This window comes from Montipora foliosa, chromosome 1, assembly GCF_036669935.1.
Source record: "Montipora foliosa isolate CH-2021 chromosome 1, ASM3666993v2, whole genome shotgun sequence".
NCBI lineage: Eukaryota > Metazoa > Cnidaria > Anthozoa > Scleractinia > Acroporidae > Montipora > Montipora foliosa.
Genome location: NC_090869.1, coordinates 8680245 through 8703509, shown reverse-complemented (window position 1 = coordinate 8703509; position 23265 = coordinate 8680245). Strand labels below are relative to the sequence as shown.

The window sequence follows — 23265 nt, the reverse complement described above, 5'->3', positions numbered from 1 at the left end:
TATGTATTTTGAAATGTCTGAACTGGCTTGGACAAACGTAAGTTTTTAATTAAGTTATAAATTTCTTCTACATTGATTTCGATCAGAGTATTCAATTATTAAGGGATTATTGCTATTTTTACTACTTTCGATAGCTTCAGATTATTTTCTTCAAATAAATCCTGAAAATCCAAGCTGTCCTGTTTGACTTTGTTGACTCAGCGGCCCAGTCGGCTTGGCGTAATAATCTTCTTAAGGGACTACTGATCGATGAGACCACATAACAGCAAAACAGACAGTAGTCAAATTGAAGGAGTCCAAGTGCTGATATTGGCCCCTAATAAATATCACATCTGTTTGGTTGCGACTCATTTATACCTTCCACGCAGTCGCTTTTGCGGGAGTCGTATCAATACAACTCTGAGTCTCCTAAAAATGACTGGGATAGCTTGTTCAGATGAGCTCCGATCTTGTTATCAAACACTGATGTTAAGCATTAACAGTTCCGAGATGTGAAGAGAACTTTCGTGTGATGTTTCAAGAGGCAACGTGACAGCTTAACAACCAAGCATCTGTTTATCGTCACTTTTATCAGTCGCGCTTTTCTGGTTTCCCGCAAACGAGGGCTCTTTGTGACTCTGGAACTTTTACGACGTCGCGATCAGCCAATGAGATCAGTCAAAACAAATGATGTGAATTGGAGATCAAATGTCTGTGTCAGCTGCCCAAGAGGTGTGTGCTTGTAATAATATCTTTGAAAGAGCTGTCTGCCTCGTTGCTGAATAATAATCATGGCCTCCTCTCAAGGACTTAAACCATTTGTCACTAAATTCCATGGAAAAGCTCAGCTAACGTCGACAGAATTTATGGAAGTTTTCAGGAAATACGACAAAGATGGTAAGTAGTGTTTTGTAACCCTACAGACTGCATAAATTGTTTTGATTCCTTGCCCTGCAGCTGTATGATTCGTTTCGATCGTATCATTTTCGTTGGTATTGCATGGTAGATCTCCTCTGTCTAAAAACGCCGAATATTACTCTCCTTAGCTTCATTTGAAGACGACTAACTCGCTGTAATTCGGGCGCGACTAAAACACAAGTTTAAAACACAGAATAATATCAGCATAAATCAGCCGTTAGCTCCGGGGATAAGTCAGATAAGTGTTAACGTCGGTAAACGGTATTTTGAATAGCAAAACTTAGCTGACAAACCTTGGACGCTTTCAAGAATTTTTGAATTTCTCTTGAGAACCACGGGGTCCAAAAATAAATGCATTTTGTTTAATAACACAAAGAAACCCCGAGAAATCTATGTAAACAATGAACTGAACTACTCAACCTTAAAATTTAACTTGCTCGGTCTCTGTTTTAATGCAAAGAAGATCCCAATGGTTTTTACTTTATTTACATATATTTGTCAAGAAATATGGGCTGGTGTAATAAACGGGATTCTTTCAAAATAGTTTTCCTTCGTATTTTTTCAATTGAACAGAACTGCATAGTGATTTATCCGAGTTTTGAGCGATGCAATTTTTGGTGGATAAGACGCGATCGTATGTGTTTCACAGTTAGGGATATGACTGAATTGTCAAAGCGGAGGTCTGTTTCTCGTCAATGTTTGCCGTTGTCAAGTTTAGGGTAAGCGCCAGACTATTGGTACATGGAAACTATCTCGTTTATTAATACAGGAAATGGTTACATTGAGGCAAGAGAACTGGATCCATTTTTACAAGAACTTTTCGATGCGAGATATCATGTAAGTTCAAGATCGAAAAAAATATGGCAAGTTATAAATATGTTACTTTGACAGAACCGTCGTAAAACCCATGTCTCAAGTTGACGAAAGATTCATTATTAAGTCGAGAACTGAAATGTATACTGATGGATAGTTTGAGACCACAAACCATATTTTAAAATAATATAACAAGTGCCTCTAAAATAAATTATTCACTCCTGGCAAAAATATTGAATATAATTTTATCTCATTTACAATTTTAATTTTCGTTAAGTCAACTAAAATGGAGAACTTGTTGGGTTATAGAAACAAATTTTGCATTTGAATTATTTGAAGACATTTTTGAGAAGTTAGTAACGATTTTCATGTTTGAGACTTCTTCAAAAGAAGTAGTTGCGGGTTTTTAGACTATAGAAGTGTAATTGGTTATTCGAGCAGCAGAGAGGCAACAAATTAAATATTGAAATGATTCACGGGATGAATAATATCAAGACGTAAGACACAAAATCTTCAAAAGCTCTTTTCCTCCTTTTCTTTAATTAAGACGTGCGCTTTTGCTTCGCATACCTTAACTTCACTCCAGTTTAATTGTGATCTTTTTTTTTCCATGCCGCATAATATTTTTCGAGAATGTTTTTCTTTTCAAACAGGGACTGGCCCATGATAAAGTAAGAGAGATGAGAGAACTAATTTTACAGCGATACGACAAGAACTTTGATGGACGACTGGAAATTAACGAGGTGTATAAATAGTTCCCATAGCTTAATTAATGGTTTTTTGTTTGTTTGATTTACGTTGTATTTAGGGATAAATATAAAGGACCTTTGGATTGGTTTTCCGTTCTGAGCATGCGCATTGAGTTCAAGGAAGGACTTTGTTCAACTGCGCGTGCTCAGAACGGAGTACCCTTGCTCGTATTCCAATATTTAGACCTGAAACATAAATTCTCCAAAACGGTATTTTTTTTCTTGAGAGCTGATATGCGAGGCCCTCGTATTTTTTAAGGTTTATAATGTATATATGGAAAATTCCTCCATTCTGATTGGCTAAGAAAAATGCAGTTTTCAAGTAACACAGCGCAGAGAAGAGGTAATTCATGCATCAGTGCAAAAACTGGCGGTAACAAACCAAGCATTCTGAGTGGTCAATAGTGAAAGAATCTCACGGATAACCAATCAAGTGTGAGCTGCGGAAGCCGCAAAACCTTTTTATCTTGGATCTTGCTTTAATTTTCCATAATTATGATAAGTTATCTCGGAAGTTTTTCACGTACATTATTAATAACTAATCACAGGATTTTTCTTGTGTAATTTGGAAAGAGTACGCTCTTGAAAAAAGCAGGCAATTTTTTTCAAGGACAACAAGTTTCCCTCGTCCTACGGGCTGGTGCAATTTGGTGGTTATTAAAATTAAAAAGGAAAGCAATTGTGCCCATTTGTTCCAAATATCACCAAAAATCGTGTATAAGTAATATGAATGAAGTCGTCATCATTACAGCTAGTATCATCTTTGCTGTCACTTAAAGATCAACGACGCGGTCGTCAACTGCAGCAAGCATTAGCTGTGGTTACACACTCCTTCCGGAGGGTAAATAGCTTGGGATTGGTTCAACTCAGGTTTCATGTTACCCTTGGGGATGCGGTTACACAGTAAAATACTCCCCTCAGGGTAAAATATAATTAGATATGAGTTCACTGACCTTGCAAATTGTAAACAGAGAAACAGAAATATTATCGCTTTATCAACTTCTTAACTGACAGTCTGAAGTGCAAACTCATGAAAATATAGAAAGAAATACCCGCAGTGATGCACGAAACCCTGCCATGTTACCTCGTGCTACAAATAGACGTGAATGTGAAATTATCCACGAGTATCAGCATAGGCAGCCCAAGCTCTCGTCACTACAGACAGCCGTTGAGAATTTAAACGCGTTATAAGACTTTGTATGGGAAATAAAATACAGTCGATTATGAAGGCTAAAAAATGCTCAATTTAACATTCAATCAATAAAATGAATCAAAATGACTCACCTCTGGAGTAATCTTGTGCCTTTTGGAGTTTATTTTACAGTTTCGCGAAGTCCGTGTTTTCAATGTTCTAAGACGAAGTCAAGGCTGCACACTAAGATTTCGACCGTTGTCAGCTCAGAGGCGGTTTGCGACTCGAAAATCCATCCCAGTCAAGATTTTTTCACGCAAACCTAAAGCCACATCTTTTGCGAACCCCCGTGAATGTTTCTTCGTCAAAAATCCCCACGCACATGGCTGGAAATGAGCATTTTCTGCTTCAGATTCCACGATAGCTGATGAATTTAAAAACAACTGATCACCGACGAGGACACGGAGCTTGGGTCCGAGGTCAAATTAACTCCACTCGATGAGAGGGTTGTCCAATACACCCAAACTGAGTCCGATGGACGAAGGCCATGGGCAACCAGACTCACCGGAAGTCAGTTCACGAGAGACTTAGTAAATATACAGCAAAGTATAGTTGAGGAGGGGCTGGAAAATGTCGGCAAACGGACTCCATCGGATCCGATGGAGACGGGTTGCCGTGGCAAGAATCCATCGGACTACCGCGAGTCAGTTCGCGAGAGACTTAGTAAATGTACAGCAAAGTATAGTTGAGGAGGGCGTGGAAAATGTCGGCAAACGGACTCCATCGGATTCGATGGAGACCGGTTGCCGTGGCAAGAATCCATCGGACTACCGCGAGTCAGTTCGCGAGAGACTTAGTAAATATACAGCAAAGTATAGTTGAGGAGGGGCTGGAGAATGTCGGCAAACGGACTCCATCGGATCCGATGGAGACGGGTTGCCGTGGCAAGAATCCATCGCACTACCGCGAGTCAGTTCGCGAGAGACTTAGTAAATACACAGCAAAGTATAGTTGAGGAGGGGGTGGAAAATGTCGGCAAACGGACTCCATCGGATCCGATGGAGACGGGTTGCCGTGGCAAGAATCCATCGGACTGCCGTGGATCAGTTCGCGAGAGACTTAGTAAATGTACAGCAAAGTATAGTTGAGGAGGGCGTGGAAAATGTCGGCAAACGGACTCCATCGGATCCGATGGAGACCGGTTGCCGTGGCAAGAATCCATCGGACTACCGCGAGTCAGTTCGCGAGAGACTTAGTAAATATACAGCAAAGTATAGTTGAGGAGGGGGTGGAAAATGTCGGCAAACGGACTCCATCGGATCTGATGGAGACGGGTTGCCGTGGCAAGAATCCATCGGACTACCGCGAGTCAGTTCGCGAGAGACTTAGTAAATATACAGCAAAGTATAGTTGAGGAGGGGGTGGAAAATGTCGGCAAACGGACTCCATCGGATCCGATGGAGACGGGTTGCCGTGGCAAGAATCCATCGGACTACCGCGAGTCAGTTCGCGAGAGACTTAGTAAATATGCAGCAAAGTATAGTTGAGGAGGGGGTGGAAAATGTTGGCAAACGGACTCCATCGGATCCGATGGAGACGGGTTGCCGTGGCAAGAATCCATCGGACTGCCGCGGGTCAGTTCGCGAGAGACTTAGTAAATGTACAGCAAAGTATAGTTGAGGAGGGCGTGGAAAATGTCGGCAAACGGACTCCATCGGATGCGATGGAGACCGGTTGCCGTGGCAAGAATCCATCGGACTACCGCGAGTCAGTTCGCGAGAGACTTAGTAAATATACAGCAAAGTATAGTTGAGGAGGCGATGGGAAATGTCGGCAAACGGACTCCATCGGATCAATATCCTGCCACCTCGAAGCTTTACCCTAAATTGCGTGGATACGCTGATACGGAGATACGCACTGGAGACACCGAGCTTAGTGGATACGCAGTATTTCTCTTTTCCGAGGCGCCAAACAAAAAGAGCGAAGGACATTGATGTATATGCAAAGTATAGTTGGGGAGACGATCGATACAATCATACATGTACTTTATTATTCAGGCGATTCAACCGAGTAGATTTTTGGCGAGTAATTGTGTGACCGAGTGAAAAGAAAACGTTCCATTTATCAAATATCCTAATTTTACTTCCAAAGGTTGACTATGGCTCACTTATGTCCAGAAATGCACGCGCTGATAAAAATAGCAGAAATATTAGCTTTCATTTTGTTGTTCGGTTCACTACACTTTTCACGAGATCGTCTTGCCCTTGAACAATTTTCAGTCCTCGACTACGGGATTGCGGACCGCGATGGCAGTTCACTATAGCGATATTTCAAAAGTGTAAGCGCTCGTTTCAGTGATTAGGCCTAAGCACTATTGTAAAATTTTAGCTTTCATTTTACGGTTCGAAGAAAGCAGTCGTTTACTGATTACGCCTAAGCGCTGCTTTCAGTGATTAGGCCTAAGCACTCTCTGCTTTGTGCTTTACCTTGTTGGCGATTGTGGCAAAATTGTCATTTTCGCCATAGTTGCCAAATTCGCCAACATTTTCTCTTTTTTGGCCATTTTTGGTTGTTGCGTGCATTTCTGGACATATCTCCGATGGCTTCGGTGGTTCAGTGACATTGCAAGCGCACACCGAGCCGGACGTTCGGCGAACAAGTTCTTGCAGGGGTAGTAATAATTTTTTGGGTTTGTTAAACATCCTTCAATGTTGTTTTCACTTACTTATTTTCATAAATAAATAACGTATCAGTTATTCCGAATTAATTTCAATTAGAATATCAAATGGCAGTTTTAATCCAGGGAAAGGCGTTCAGATTATCTTTGTCTTCTACACTGATTTGACTGAACAGCTAATAATTTATTGTTGTCGGAGATTGTGTGAAAAGTGTAGTTGACCGAACCGCAAAGACTTGTAGCACGATACACATGTACACCAGTGTAACATAGAGCACTTTCATGAAAATGTGTAAAATATCCCCAAATCATCATTACTTGCCAGATATTAAGTAATTAACATCAAAGAAACATATTTGGAAAATTTTCAGGGTATAATTCTTGTCTACAGCTTGTTTTAGAAATTACCCAGAATCCTTTTTGGGCGTGGCATCTGACTATTTGGTTTGCTTAGCATGACTATTATCGCTAAAATACAACAAACTTAACTAACATAACTACTTCTAAATCATGTATACTAAAAAGAGGCAATTATTTATTCAGTTACAGTCAAAGGCACTTAATAAATATTATTTCTTTTCTTCTGTAATTCCCCACAAATGTGTCACAAAGTGCCAGCAAGCCCAAAACCTGTTTCATTTTTGTCTAGTTTTTTCATGTCAGTGATGTTCTCTCTAACAAAAGAGAGGCCTTTAAGCCCTGAAGATCTTTTATTCCCTCCACCTTTTCAGCATTTGAAATGCTTTTCTTCTCAGTATTCATCTCTAAAGTCCTTGTACACTATTGTGTAACGCAATCGTCACGTCCACTTACCTCTGATATTTTCCCGCTTTTTGCCCCTGATTTGTTATATAAACACCCCCCAAGATACTAAGGAGAGGTTACACAGGACTCCTTCGCTGTTTGTTGTGGATGTCTTCAATTCTAGTTTGATTTGGCACGTTTTCTGCTACGAGCGTGGTTATAATTTGATCGTTATGCTGAACACACGTGGAGTTCAACTGGAAATATGTTTCCGATTCACTGTTTGTAGAATTTCTTCGTTTTAAGCCTACTGAAGACTATAAAATTTAGCAGGATTTGAAGACCAGTAAGTGAACTGTGCTGCAGCTGTGTATCGGCGACGGTTGGTAACTAGAGGCTGAGATACAGGTTTTCTTGTGGGTAAGTAATATTCAATTTTACTAATCGAAAGTACGCAACAGATTTGTTTCCGATCACGAAAATTCTTTATTTCTTCATCGCCGTTTGAGATCTTTGAAAACCTTTCGTACTCGATGGTAAACAATGTTATGAACTTTACTCAAACAAATTCTCTTCTTTTGTAGGTGCGTTTGGAAGTCGCTAGCCTGGTATTTGTAAGGCATGGAGCTCTGTCGGACCTTGAGCGTTACACAAGCACTAAAGGGCAACCGTCCTTAGAATTATAATTCTCTTTATTTGTAAAATAAATGTGGAGAACTGTAATTTTGCGTATAGTGTCATTTTTTCCTATTTAATATTTCTGCTCTGTTGAATTTTCTTAAATAGATTGCATTGAGGGTGAAATTTTACTTTTTTAACTATTTCATGCAAATTAGCTGTTACGCGTTACACGCTGATTTTGTAACTATTTTTCTTGCATTTTGAAGATTTTTTTGTTCTTATGTTCTTCCAAATGATAATTTTTTAACATATCACTTAACAACAATCCCTGTTCAAGTAAGGTAGAAAATTTGAACGAAATCCGTCATTAGCTTGCAAAGATATTGGAAAATATATTTGAGCAACCACTAATGTACATGTGTATCGTGCTACAAGTCAAAATGAAAGCTAAACTTTTGCGAGAGTGCTTACTGGGGCCTAATAACTGAAAGGAGCGCTTAGGCTTAATCAGTTAACGAGTGCTTTCTTCTTCACATAATCTCGGGAAAAGTGTAGTTAACCGAACCGCAAAGTGAAAGCTAAGGAGCGATACCTGGTTTAGTCAAGTTTCCATGTCCATTTTTTAATTCGTTTTGGAAAACGGGGGAACGTTTTAGCTCACTTAAGGTGCTTGGATACGGTCGAGGTATAACGTGGTTACATGGTATTCATGGGGATTTGTTTTTGTTTAAATGAGTGCTTAGTATTTAAACTAGTGAATGGTAATCAGTGAAATCAACCAAGCCTAGTGTGCAGTTTAGACGTTCTGGAACTCACTTAGAGAGTCTGGCTATTTTAGAACTCTAGACATTCTAGAGCACACAGAGGGGAACATATAACAATTGAGAATTCTAGAACTTAGAACTCTAGAAATCGGAACTCTAGAACTGCGAATTTTGACTTTAATCAGAACTTTAGAAGTTTGCACATACGACCATTTTACTAGTGCGGTGCTAGAATGATATAGAACTTTCTATAGAGCTCTTCAAACTAGAGCAGTTCTAGAATGCTATAGAACTTCCTAATGTCATAACCTTGACCATTCTATATTTCACATATAATCAATATAGAGCTCTTTTAACTAGAACAGTTCCAGAATGCTATAGAAGTTTCTAATGTCTTATGGAATTAATCACAATTTCAATTAGAAAAACAAATGAAAGTTTTCATCCAGGGAAAGGCTCTCGTTCACGTAGAGTATCTTTGTCTTCGTCACTGAAATCAGTGGATTTGACTGAAAAGCTAATAATTTATTGTTGTCGGAGATTGGATGACAAGAATTTCTGTCGCAATCGGAAATTCAATGAGCTGGATTTGTGAAAATCTTGTTCAGCTTCATGCTTTAAAGAACGAGGTATAGTGTGGAGTGCAATATTTCGTGATGTTAACTTTCGCCTCATGTCTTAAAGAACGACTAATGTTACATGTGTAGCGCGCTTGTATCGCCTCATGGCTTTAAGAACGACGTATATTTCACGTGTAGCGTGTGCTTGTTTCGCGTCATGGCTGAGAGATATTTTCTGTCACGCGCGAACTGACTTCCGAGAGTCCGATTGACTCTTGCCAGGAAGAGCTGTCTCCATCGGATCCGATCGAGTCTGTTTGCCAACTTTTTCAACCCCTCTCGCTCCTGTTAACCCTCACTTCCGGTACCATTGATCAAGCGCCATGCACCCAATTCCGGTTCCGGTCGCGATCGGACTCAATCCGCCTGCGAGTGAAGACAACCCGACTCTGGTCGAGTGTATTGGACATGTATGCTCGATGAGGGTACAGTCATTTCATGTACAACACTTACCCCATCCCCACAGCGTCACTCGTAACCATGGTGTTCGAGAACCCGCATTTTATTGATTGAATGTTAAATTGAGCATTTTTTAGGCTTCATAATGGACTGTATTTTATTTCCCAAACAAAGTCTTATAACGCGTTTAAATTCTCAACGGCGGTCTGTAGTGACGCGAGCTTGGGCTGCCTATGGTATCAGAGGTCAACTCAGAGCACTGCAATTAGCTACGTTCTGGTTTATGATTGGCCAAGCCACCTCAGGGAACAGAAAAACCGTAATTTTCAGTTCAGGAACTGTCCTCGGAAGTTCTTTTGTTTTTTTGTTTTGTTTTGTTTTTGTTTTTTTCATGTATCCCTGGAAATAACCCTGGGCAGTTCCGGTCTAGGTCAAGCGGTTACACACAAAAACGTCCTTGCCCGTGGGCAAACGCTATTTACCCATGGGTAAAAAGGCTAGTGTAACCACAGCTATTATAGCACATATTTTTGTGGTACTCTGCATAACGACGACGTGAAATCACCATTTTTGAGGTTTTGACAAAAACACGAGCCTACAAATGTGAATCTTTCATTCTCTACTTTTACTCTGAAAAGTGTTCGTACCAAGTTACGTTTAAGATACTTCGCCCACATCGTACGGCACGAACGAGATAGACCTCTGTGACCAATCTCGAAAAACTGAGTTTCGATATTGCAAAGTCATATTTTGAAGCCGTTTTCGTCTACCTCGCCATCGTAGATCTTAAATCCCTTAAAGGAGAACTGCATGCTAAAATAACCTCTTTTTAAACAAATACTTAAACTTATCAAAACAACATATATGACGATTTTTAATGCTGTTTCTCAAGCAGTTTCAAGGGACTTGAGGTTTCGTCTCGAACCAGCGGCTTACGTTTGATATCAGCGATTGCTTTCAAAATATATGGCGTAGGTGACGATAGCAAAGTAGGCAAAATATTATGTATTGTGCGGAATTTTTTTGTTTTAATGATTACAAAACAGCGAGAGATATTAGTTTTCATCGACTTCCAAGAGAAAAAAACACGTACACGAAATGACAAGCAAAAGCAATGGAAGTGATCGGAATATCGCAACCTTTCGCCATAGCCTTATTTTGCTACCGATGACAGGCGACTAGCACCCACAATATTTGAAGCTCTGGCCATGGGGCCCGTTTCTCAAAAGTCCCGAAACTTTACGGGCATTTTTTGATGATTAGAAGTACTGGATCCAAAAATTTCCGCTAGCACAGATGCAAAATGACATTAAAAAGCCGTCTTCGCCTTCGCATTTTCAAGATACTTATTTATTTAAAATTAAGAAAGCGGACGACGTTACGGCATTCTCAGACGTTACTAGGGAGTTCGAAGCAAAGACGAGACCTTCGGCAACGACAACACCACAAAGCAAGAATTATATCAATTAAAAAGGACACGAAAAAATCGTGCTGCACGTGCAGCTCGATTTTCCGTGCATCTCTTTGCCGTACTCCACAAAAACAACTACGTGAAATTTTAGGTTTTGACGACAACGTGAGCATACGTCAACTCTCAACCATTCATTTCTATCTTTACTTTAAAACCGTTCGTAACCATTGATCCAGTTACAGGGTATTGCACAACGCGAACAAGATGGAAAAATCGCGAAAGATACTTGCAATAGCGTTAAGTTTGTATTTTGGAGTTACGTTTTCGTTGAGCTTGCCGTTGTCCTTGCTTAAACTCCCTACTGTCAAATCAAGAAATGAAGCAAGAATATTCTATACATAGTACCAGAAACCCATAAGGGTTGAAACGTGTAACGCGCGTTCACAGCTTCCGAATATTCATTGCGAACTGATTGGTTGACTGTTTCAGTGCTAAATACCATATTTGGAAACCCCTCGCTGCTGTTGTTCCAAATATGGTACTTAGCAAATTGAATATTCAGAAGCTTTTTTCTCAGCACACAAGGGGCCGCTACACGTTTCAACTCTTATGAGTTTCTGATAGTACGGAATACAAACTATAGTTCATTTCACGTGTCAGCAAGGTGTGTAAGTTTCATCACAAGTAAAAAAAAAATCCTTATCCCTGACAGAGTCACTCCTCGCTTTCAAAATGACCTTGAGGTCTTTGTGATGAAAAGTATCTCAGAAATGAGGCAATGACATTTCCCTTGGCATTTTCTTAGAACGAGAAAAATAGACACCAATTTAAAAACGATTTTCTATCACCATGACTTGGGCTCTGGTAGAGTTTCCTGCTAGCTCTGTCAGAGACCTGGTGTTAATCTGAGCCAAATAAGGCAGTGATGGTCCAACCATTGGGTCAGCATTGACCAGCAAAGAAATCTAATCCATGGCGTTACATTCCGCACTTCAGATTAGCCTCTTAACAAATGAGCTACGTTTTGCTTTTTACAGGTAGCACAAATACTCCCCACAGAACAGAATTTTCTTCTTCAATTCCACCGAGAATCCAAAATCTCTAGCGTCGATTTCATGAGGGTAAGATTCCTAACAATATACAAAATGATACAAAATAACACCAAGAGAAGAAAAGGTAAGAGAACAGCTATTTTTACGACCTGATTGGCCAGTCGTAATGACGTAATGAAATGTTTAAATATGCGCGGCATTGGGAACGAGAAACTTCAAGTCTCTCGTTATATTCTCTACTTTCTCAAGTCCCATAATACATCTTGTTAACCCCCCCCCCCCCACCCCCTCCCCAAATTTTGCATAATCATTGTTTTTGATTTCTTTTGGGACATGAAGATGCAACCGGTGTTTCAGTTGCTTGAGCACCGGGCTGTCACGCGGGAGGTCGTAATTTCTACTCCGGCCGAACCAACACTCAGGGTCTTTAAATAACTGAGGAGAAAGTGCTGCCTTTTTAATTACATATGTAAATGGTCCGCCTAACAACCCTTCATTGTTCATAATCCTGCGTAACGTAAAAGAACCCACACACGAGTAGGGCGCGTAGTTCAAGGGGTTGTGGTCTGTCTTCCCTTGTGTATCATGGTTGGGAGGGTTAAAAAAGGGGCTACAGTAATTGGCGCAAACTGTTGTAGCGCTCTGTCAGCTTGACTGGGTAAGTTAAATAAATAAATAAAAATTCTCAGACTAAATAGAGAACTCTGATTGGCTGGTTTTTGGTCGAGATTTTTCAGTACGGACCATCACCATGGAAACGGCGGGCCGTTTCCGTACTTTTGCTCTCTGCCGGGAAATTCAAGTTGAGCGAAACACAAAAAGAGTTTTTAAAAAGCGGAATCTATTTATTTTTCATCACAACAGTACAATTAGAGCAAGCGGAATTTAGTTTTACATGTAAAACGATTACCGTTCAAGTTTGTCTGATGGAAGACGAAGATTACGAACATTCACCAAGCGAAGAAGTGTCCGGTTGCTCAAAGAAACGATGCCCTATCATAAACAACTTACTAACCTCAATTGCGCGGGACCTTACTGGGAATATTGGCCCTCAGTCGTTTTTTGCGTACCTCGCTGCGCTCGGCCCTTACTGCCACGTCCTCGGGCCAGTGCTCTCCCTGGACGTCCACGAGCGGTTTACATTATTTTCATGCATTAATTTGCCGGTCTCGCCCTGACAATGACGTGAAATAACCAAATTTAAGCCTAAGTATGTGGAGGACGTGAGCTCCCGAAGATGAAATTATGATTTTTTTCTCAAAGTTTACACCAAATACATACCCTGAATCTTGTTCCTTAAATCCAATTTGAAACGTGTGCATATTTTCGACATACGTCACATGCCAAAATACCACTTGGAATAACGGGAAGTTGCATTTAAAGATGACGTTATCGGAGCTGTCGTTGTCGAATTTGCTTAAGCACGTGATTGTTCTTTTTCGACAAGACTAGAAATTCTTACTATGTTAAGATGTCATTACAAGAAAACCCTTCGGTAACGGATTGGTAGGGGTTAAATTGTTAAAGCTATTAATTTCGCGCAAATTTTGTTTTAGATATGGAATCATTATGATGCTTACCGAGAAGGCTACCTGGAGAAAAAGCAGTTAAGGGTAAGTATGAAAAAAAGTCTTTTTCAATTCAGCCCTTTAACGCCAAAAGTAATAACGTCTTTGACCAATCACAACCGACGATAGCAATGAAATCAGCCAATCATAGCGTAGATTGAATACATGTCACTCGCATTCGCTTGGCGCGGGAAAACGCTCATACGAGGAAGTCACAAGAAAAGTGCTCACGAAACTACTTTCTAGCTAGACGAATTTAAAATCTGTCCTATAAATAAGCATTATGTCGTAAACTTGGCAAAACGCACCGCCAGCTAAAATTGAACCAGTTGCCCCTTTTAAAAGCTTATCATCCGTCAAATACTTAATGCAATTGCGAATAAATGAGTTTCGTAGTTAATTTAAATGTTCTTCAATCTGTACGTGTTTACAAGAGGCTAGAAGCAAATGATGGTTTCCAAAACTTCGTGTTACACCTAGGTTTTGACTAAGCGCAAACTTTGAGGACTAAGGAGTGATCGAAGCGCTGGAAAATGGATAGAAGATTGGACGCGGCCATGCTTCAACGTATTTTGTTGTCCTGTGTTGCAGGGTTTCTTCAAGGATCTGTTGACAGTTAACAATCCACGCGTCAGTCCACAGAGGGTTGAAGAATACGTGAATGGAGCTGTAAGTATGGCATCTGAACTACAACGTAGCAAGATCATAAATCTGCCCCACCCCCTTACCCCGAAATGAATTCGTAATGGTATGTAGACAATTTCTAAGTCAGGCTTTTTCAAACCAGAGAGGCAATGGACTATGTCAAGGCGTTTTGGGTTTTCTTCTTATTCTAATCGCAAGCAGAGCGTTTCCGTCTAATGAGCGTTTACGTTACTCCATTTGCACACTAAAGGGGAGTTTAAGAAAGCAACAACAACAACCGAAAAGTCTGCGAAAAAGTCCCGTTTTAAAGGGTCATTTTTGAGTTCATGTCTGCCTCCTCTCCAAAGCAAGTCTAAGTTCGAAGTTTTTCTTATGCAAATTAGTTTTCATTCATATGTAAATATGTAATTACCAGCACAAAAACTTTGCACTTAGACTCGCTTTGAAGAGGAGGCAGACATGAAGTCGGAAATGGCCTATTAAACTTTCCATTCTTGTTCAGTTAGTATTTTATGAATCGTCTGCCTCGTCCACGTTGAAAAAATAGGGAGCTTTAGCAACGACAACGGCGACGGCAACGAGAACGTTACAAATTTGCATATTCAGTGGGCAAAAACAATAGCTTTGCACGCCCAGCACGTGCTTTTTTCATTTTTGTCCATTTCTTTGCCGTCGTCAGCAAAGCAACAACGTGAAATAACCAAGTTTGAGGTGTTATGGAGAACGTCAGCACTTGGAGATAAATTCTCATTTTTTCTCCCCTAAATCAAGCGCCGCTGGTAACGGTTTCATTCCTGAGGGACTGCCACACCTTTGTCATATTAAAAAGCTTGGAATAGTCGTGAAGTGATCGCAATAACGTGAACTTATGTTTTAATATGACGTTCTCGTTGCCGTTCCCGCCGTCGTTGCTGAAGCTCCCTAATATGGGAGAAGTATCGCAAAATGGGCTTGGTATGAGCGGTTTAAATGTAAAGACATAAAAGAAAGGGTTTCTTTTTCTTTGTACACATAGTGGTCAAAACCTTCAGTTTGGGTCTTTTGCGAGTACGGCGTAAAAATGTACAAAACGCGTGCCGCTTGTGGAGCACGCTTGCTTTGTTTTTTGGCGTTATCTTTGCGGTTGTCGACGACGTGAACTTCTCACGGTCGTAAGTCGGCACTCGAATCGAAAGAACTTACTCGAAGATGCCCGAGAAATTTCGTTAGAAATCAGAAAACGCCACTTCTAGTCGCCGAATGCCGGTGTCTTCAGACGCCCGTTATCGATGACATTCGTACTCGCTTTACGGTTGAATTCACTGTTCATACTTTACTAAGTAGTGGCAACTTTCATTTGTTGAGGAATGACCATGTCCTGTACTGTAATTCAGTTTATTGTGAACACATTTGCTCTATGGAACAAACTAAACCTGTAAGCGATATGTGAACCGCGTAGTTTAAGATCTTAGTCTAGCTTAGATAAACTGACAAAAAGACAGAGGGGAAGGGCAGGGGTGTTGTTCGGTATTGGTGGATTTTTAGATGGTCTAGTGTTCCTTCTCCGTGCGTCTTTTTAATGAAGAACTCAAAGAGAAGTCAAGACTAACGCTTTTTCTCTCTAGCCCGTAATTTTTCTTGGTCCCGATATTCAAGTGGATCATCATTAGTTCAGTATATTAAGCGGTATTTGACATTTGTTTTCAGCTTGAATCTTTTGACAAGAATGATGATGGAGAAATAGAGTTGTCTGAAATGGCAAAGTAAGTATCTGCAATTTCATCATGTGTCTAGTAACTGATAGTACGCGCGGTATGATTGATCAATTTAGTATTCTGCAGTAGTGCTCGCTAAATCTAAAACTTTGTTGGTGTTGCTTGATTCAAAGGTCTGGGGATATAATAAGTATCTTAGTAACCACTGTAAGGTATCGCTCCTTGTTTTTCCCAGCTCATTAATCAGGACGTATTTTTACTAGGGCGAATTAGCAACGACTGACGATGGCAACGCTAAGAACGACGCTACAAAAACGTAATGTAATACGTGCTGCACGTTCGGCACGCATTTTAAGCACCGTCCACGTTAATTAATGTCTTTTTTTTTTGAAGAGCATACCTTCTTATCCGTTTCCGCCTTCTGTCCACACTAATCCGATAGAAAACGGAGGTGTACGTCTGCGAAATCGAGGTTTTCGAAAACGCTCTCTAGAGTGCAAGTATTTTGTAAACGGTGGTTCGGGGTCTTAAGATGGAAAGGAAAGGAAAGGAAAGGAACTTTATGTAAGTGTCTAGTCGTTCTAGCGCTGAAGCACTAATTGGGGACACTGTAAATTGAAATTAACAATTCATACAAATCAAGTCCAATTTTGGTTTTTGAGGAGAGGGGAAACCGGAGTACCGGGAGAAAATCTCTTAGTGCAGAGTAGAGAACCAACAAACTCAACCCACATATGATGCCGGGTCTAGGAATCGAACCCGGGCCACTAGTGTTCTCACCACTGCGCCATCCTTGCACCCCGCAGAAGGAAGGAAGGAAGGGAATGTTTGCATGTCTCGATCCAAAATATCCGGACACCTTGAATTAATGTTAGGTGGGCTCATTTCAATCTAATTTTTCGTTCGTTTTCGGTGATCTAATGTGGATAGTCGAAAATGCCATGAAAAGGAGGACGTCGAACTCTTTCTGAGTTTTCAAAGAACAGAAAAAGGAAGGCTCCTGTAAAAGGCGCTAGTGTAAGAGATTTCACCCCGGTTGTGCACTCCGGGGCTCTTACCCAGGGACCTGTTTCTGACAAGGATCGAAAACCCTCCTTGGGTCCGTTTCTCGAAAGTCCCAAAAACTTTTCGGGCTCGAAAAGCCATTTGTAAAAACTGCCAACCGCTCATTTTGGAAAGCAGATAACATGTTTTCAAGGTAACTGAAAGAATCATGACTGTGACGTTTGACGACTTAAATCATCTCCGTTTTCGAGATACAAAGGGAAATTTGACACCCGAAAATGACCCGTAAAGTTTCGAGACTTTCGACAAAAGGGCCCCTGGTCCGAAAAGCAATTTTTGAAACGAAAATCTGGTCTTGCTGAAAAACTCGATCTTTGAATACGTTTTCAAGACCAGAGAAAACAAAACGATGTCCAAGTTTCATTGTTAAGGCATTCAGTTTATGTCCATAATGCAAAACAACCGCTTGGCGCAGTTGGTTGAGCAACGGAGTAGCGTGCAGGAGGTTGTGAGTTCAACGCATTTCAGATTAGAGATCCTATTCACTATTCGATAAAAGTGGGCACGGAATTAACGGTGTGGTCTGGCCTGAATTCTCCAGCAAAATGTGGCCGGCTTTGCGGTGATGTCTCAAAAAAGAATTATGGTGTATGAAGCCACATAAGCCAAACTTGAACAGCCAAAAGTCCAAAATAGCCTGCTTGCAGACGGTAATTTTGTATTTCGGTCGCCATATTGGACGGGTGGAAGTCGGAAGATCTCACTCGTCCCAGATTTTCCGCCCGTCCAATATGGCGACCATAACTTACCGAGCGCTGGAGCGTAGAGATAATTAGATGCACGTCCAATATTGATATCCTACTAGACGTGTCCCCTTAATTCTATGGATTTGCTATCTGTTTCTAACAATAAGGGAAGTGTCAGGATTTCCATTGTGTTTAGATAAGTGTAAAAATGTTGTCGGTTAAATCCGTTCTCAGGTTGAATCCGTTTTTACAAAGATTAAATTGGTGATCCTCATTTTATCTAGGTTGAATATACTTTCTCTCATGCACTGTCTTACGCATCTCAACTCATCGTCGACTTAATTTTTTTATATCATTTTATCAGTTTCTGTAATCATACACTTATCAACATTACAACATGATAGTAAGGCATCAAAAAATTGTACTTTGCACTTACGGGTACTCGAACTCGGGCCCTCCAGCTGCGCCCGGTTGTTCGAAGGTCGATTAACTTAATCCTGGATTAGTGTAAACTTTTGTTTCATGTTTTCCACTTTTTGGTGAAAGTTCCTTTTGCTTAATTTTGTTTTTCAAGTTTGACTTCCTCTAATGTAAAGTCTTGCCGAATATCAGCATTGAACAGCATTTGGGAGCAGAGAAATAAACTCCTTGGTTAATTTTTAATCTGGGATTAGAGTTAATCGGCTTTTGAACAACGGGCCCAGATGTATAGTTCTGTGTCTTCACCACTACACTACTACGGCGAAGATGTTCAACCCAACACAGCTCTTATCATTATTTACTTTTGTATAATAAGTGAATTGATATCCATGTACAATAACCAAAACTAATCCTAACCTGACCCTAATATTTCTCTAGGCTTAATTTAGGCTCCAAAGGTTTCTTCAATTCATCTGAGCGCGCATTCAACCTACAGGTAAAGTGAGGATCACCAATTTAACCTACGTAAAAACGGATTCAATCTGCGAATGGATTTTAACGGTAACGTGGATGTAGAGATTGATATCTTACTAGACGCGTCCCCTTAATTCTATGGATTTGCCATCTATTTCTAACAATAATCGAAGTGTCAGGAAATCCATTGTTTTTAGTTAAGTGTAAATGCAGCATTTTTTTTCCTTACTTGGGGAGAAGAATCTAAGAGACATTTATAATTTTCCATTTATTTAATATCTTTTGCGTGAAACTAAGCTTAGCGCCGCGAAAGGACTGGATGGACGCCAGTTAATACGAGGGCGCTCTGGATATGAAGTGATAGATATCGCGCCGAGTTTGTTATAATCATTTTATATCCAGCAAGCCCGAGTAGAATAGTTGTCTTATCAATTAAAAAACTCCAGGATCAACTACTCTTCCACTCAAGCATTGATTTCTACCTCGGTCAATTCCGGTCCAAAACGGCTCTTGTCGGCCATGTTTATGTTTTCAGGGTTGCAGAAATGTTTTTTGCTCGCTTTATTGCTGACGCGTTCCTTGACCATATTAGGTACAGCAGGTATAGGAACTGATAGCCCGCATGTGTTCGGCGAGCCAATGAAAATGCTGAAAATCTGATATCTGTAGTTCAGTTTTTAATAATAGGCCATTTTCGAAGTATCAAATATTCAGCTTGATAGTGAGGCAGTGAGGACAAAAACAGTAGGAACACGTTGGAATGAATATGCTAAATATTTACACATCATCCACTTTCCTTAATATATCGAAAAGGGCCTCAGTTTGAGTTAGCCGTGGCTGGCGTCAGAACCACACAAGAATGGTGTGGACAACTTTTTCAGAGATTTTAATCTTTCAGTCGCGTGAAAACCTGACTTTGTAACCCATGAAGGTGATCTCTTGAACCTTTTTGAAAGGAGTCTTATTAAAGCTATAAAGTGTCCATAACGCGCGGATTTCAATAAAAATGAAAATTAAAAAATGTACCCTTACCTTTCTCGCGCCAACATCAACATCAGTCTTGTCCGAGTGTACTTACAGTTAACGTGTCAATAAAACTCTAACTACGTGCACTTCTGAACATATCTGATAAAAAAAGGATTCCTGTTGAAATTTAAATCTCAACTGGATATGAAAAATGCGAACTGAAGTTGCATGCGTAACTGCTTTGGATCTCGTAGCTGGTTTACCGAAACATTTTCGTCTCATTAGTGACAGGCTAGGTTTATCGAAAGCTACAGATTGGTACGGTTAAAGGAAGTTCATCTCTCGCTTTTCTAGATTGTTACCGGTGGAAGAAAACTTTCTGGCGAAATTTCAGGTAAACTAAATGATTCTCTTCTTAAGTTCATCCTGGTTAAACCTTTTTTTTGTCAAGGATCAACTTTCCATTAATTATAACAGTGTTTTTTTGCTTTTCATCGACGATCAGATCAGAAAAGACTTGACAAGAACTGAATTTGAGAAGATATGGTACCACTATGACCAGGCAAGTTAATTCAATGATTTGTTTTAAAAGACGTATGAACTTTGACCACGAGGTTTCTAATTCGATATATTTACATCACGATGATTTTACAGACCGATCTAAAAAAAAAGTTATTTCCCCACGAATGACGTTTGCAGACCTTTTCAGCCAATCAAAAGCCTTGCATAATTAAGTATTACCCTTTGGTTGAGATTGGTCATTCGCCGTGAGAGCGTTCATTCTTGGATCTCATTCAAAAAGATAACAAGGAACTTAATTAAGCCTCGCGACGTTTTTGAACCATGGAGGACGAGAATTTTGGTCTCTCCCAGACCTTTTAACTAATCGTCTCAAATCTAAAGATACTTAGCAGTATAAATGTGATAGTTTCAGGACAAGTTAAACTGGAAAACTGCACACTTTGTGGTTGTCGTCCGGGGCACTAAGATGTCCCGTACTTAAGCTTCCTAATGACGTCCGCGAACGTCGAAACGTCATCCTTTTCGGACAAGTTCTTGATTCCTTAAGTGAGTAATATTTTATCGCAGTTTTATCTTTCTTTCTTTTTTCAATTGAAATGTTATAAGAATAGCTTGGTATGAAAATGCTGTGACGTAGACCTAGTATGGGAGTTGTACGCTCAAACATGGACTCCTGTGTATACAAGTATTTGTGGGAAATTTCAGTGTTTTTACACCTCGAATTCATGCAACGGCAGGGCGCGGGAAACCCATAGCTGGCTTTCCTTTACATGCATCTGATTGGCTGAGAATGTGGCGCGAAATTTTCTTAAGCCAATCCGCAAGCGCAAGTTCTCAAAAATCACGAATCTGTTCTTTTATTTGCTTTTGTATACAGGATCACAATGGAAGTATTGGTGGAGCTGAGCTTGACGCTCTTATAAGAGATCTGTACATCAAGAACAACAGTGTAAGCATTACACAACGTCCTATCATTCGCCTCAGATTAGACTGTTAGCAGTCCGTTAGTCGAGAAGGCTAGGAAAATCGGCGAGCGAAAAAGCCGAAAACTGGAGCGAGCGAGCGAAGTGGGGATGGGGGCCGTCTCTCCCCAGTCTCTTCTCGTTTCTTCCACATGCTCCAGCCTCGTCGCGCTGTGCGCTTTCGGATTTTTTCGCTCTCTCTCTCTCTCTCTCTCTCGACTATACAGAAAAGAGCTGCTAGAAGTTTCTAAATTAAAGTGACACAAGGCAGTTCTTAGCCCTTAAGTCGAACTTCCTACGGCGTGATCGGTATTCGAGAGACTGAATTCGTTCAAGTTATACTTGCGACGTTTGATTGAAACGTTATTTTTTTTTTCTATGTATTTCCCTGTAAAATGCACAATTGAAAGTACAAAATACCTTTGCTTTCCAAACACCATAAATTTTTGCAGGAAGCAAAATTTCATAGCATTCTGATGTTTTCGATTGACGAAAGAAATATCCACGATAATTCCAAATCGAGAAAGCATAGATTCAAACTACCGCGCGGATTTGAAAATATACGATTTAACTTTCGCAAACATTCGAGGACTTGACAAAGCTTTACTGTTGAGAGGGATAAGTGGTTTGCAATCATGTTACAGGCCTTTAGAGATCCAAATATTTATCGAAGAGACTTAATTAACTTTCTGACCCCATGCAAGCATGTAGGACCAGAGCTCTAGAAAAGTTTACAAGCTCCGGAGCAACGCGCAGAAGACACAGAATCTGATTGTTAGTATTAACATTGTTACATAATGTTCCATAACTCTGACGAAATCGTATGAAAAGCAATGTATTTTAAATTTATTAAAAGTAGATAAAAAGTTAAGATAAAGACATGATGCGTGAATGCGAAAAAGAGTTTTTTTAATTTCTCCAGGAGCCACCAGACATGAAAACGATAAGTGATCAGCGAGATGTTATCCTGCGTTTTGCCGACCGTGACGGAGATGACGGAATACAGAAAGAGGAACTCGGCCTGTTCTTCTCTGTCGCGCAGTCGAGACGAGTGCAAGAGATCAAGGTGGACGCGGAAGGGCGGAAAGCCGAGAGAAGAGCAGAAAAAGAAGCCGAAAAAATAGAACAGCAGCAACAGAAAACAGACGATGGTGGCTCTACTGGCGGCAAAGCGGGTTGTTGCTGGTTAGTCTGATGGCTCTGAGATATTCAAACGAAGCCTTCAAAAGTTTAGCTTTAAATTTTACCAAACTGCATGTGTGCTTATCATAAGCTCTTTTTGAGACTCTTCCTGAGTACTGTTGGTTACGGCTTAAATGAAGCAATTTAAAAAAAAAAATGAAGATGGAAAAGAAATGGATCCAAGTGGTAGGAGACGACACTGAAAGTTGACTTGTAGATGGAAAAGGTCGCGACCTTGGTGATATCCTTTGATAGACCAATTCGGCTAACTCAAAGTTGTATCCAATTTGGGAGTAAAACGTTTTGTTCCAAGTATTTCCATATCATTTAAATGTGAATGCTTCATTGTCGTGTAAATTCAACACACAAAGAATCTTGACCCCGAGAGATTTGAATTGCGTTCAACATTGAGTTTGCCGAATTGGTCTATTGGTCACTTCAAACCATCAAAAAGGTGCTCTCAAAAGATTAAAAAAATACATTCCCCAAAAGAGATAAAACAAACTTCAACTGTTCTCCAGGGTCCAGTTGTTCAAATCCTGGATTACGGGAAACTTTAATTGCAGTCTGTTTTCTCCCACGACTTAAAGGGGCACTGTCAGGCTTAATTTGCTGTTGGGTAAAATTAAGCTCACACGTATTTATTGCACAAAGAGCTCTTCGTATTTAATTTTTGCGACTTTCTGCGGACACCATTTCCGAATCAGTTTTTTTTTCAAGTTGCAATTCATTTCCATCCTCTCCATCCATGGATGCAAATAACAAAGAATAGCTTCAGTGCACTTCAATTGTTATTGGGAACAAAACTACAACATTATTTTTTGGTCTTGATTGATGCAAAGACGTATTTCGTTCATTAATCACTTATCACGGGAACATGTGAACCTAGAAATGACCAGCTCCCAACGTCAGTGGCTTCATGGTTAGAGCGTCGCACCGGTATCGCGAGGTCACGGGTTCAAACCCCGTTGAAGTCCTGAATTTTTCAGGCTCCTCGACGCAATAGTAAATTGCGCTCTTAACTGCGAGCCAACACAATTTCACTTGATTACGTATTTTAGTGTTTTGAAGTTTGAATGAAATAGCGTGACACTGCCCCTTAAGCTTCCAAAATTGACTGAGCGTTTGCTTTTTACAAGTTTATTGCTTTTTTGGCGGGCGAAAGTCAAGCCTTGTTCTGAACAACGGGGCCCAGCAGATGG

General features: G+C 40.3%; 1 protein-coding gene and 1 long non-coding RNA gene across 4 annotated transcripts in view; both read left to right on the top strand.

Annotated features, from left to right (window-relative positions):
- The first annotated feature begins 57 nt into the window (after nt 1–57).
- LOC137972015 (calretinin-like) overlaps nt 58–23265 on the top strand; it is a 24300-nt gene continuing 1092 nt past the window's right edge. The window contains exons 1-11 of one of the 3 annotated variants that reach the window (XM_068818914.1): nt 58–876; nt 1667–1734; nt 2364–2453; nt 11865–11948; nt 13436–13492; nt 14039–14116; nt 15779–15834; nt 19752–19791; nt 19903–19959; nt 20797–20868; nt 21804–22066. In XM_068818914.1, coding sequence (XP_068675015.1) covers nt 771–876; nt 1667–1734; nt 2364–2453; nt 11865–11948; nt 13436–13492; nt 14039–14116; nt 15779–15834; nt 19752–19791; nt 19903–19959; nt 20797–20868; nt 21804–22066 — 971 coding nt within the window. In that variant the 5' untranslated portion in view covers nt 58–770. Of the gene's footprint in view, nt 877–1666; nt 1735–2363; nt 2454–11864; nt 11949–13435; nt 13493–14038; nt 14117–15778; nt 15835–19751; nt 19792–19902; nt 19960–20796; nt 20869–21803 lie in introns of all 3 variants that reach the window. The other 2 variants (XM_068818847.1, XM_068818985.1) reach the window with 2 other exon arrangements.
- LOC137974719 (uncharacterized) lies at nt 6908–8044 on the top strand. Its single transcript, XR_011117498.1, has 2 exons — nt 6908–7432; nt 7597–8044. It is a non-coding gene; the product is annotated as an uncharacterized lncRNA (long non-coding RNA).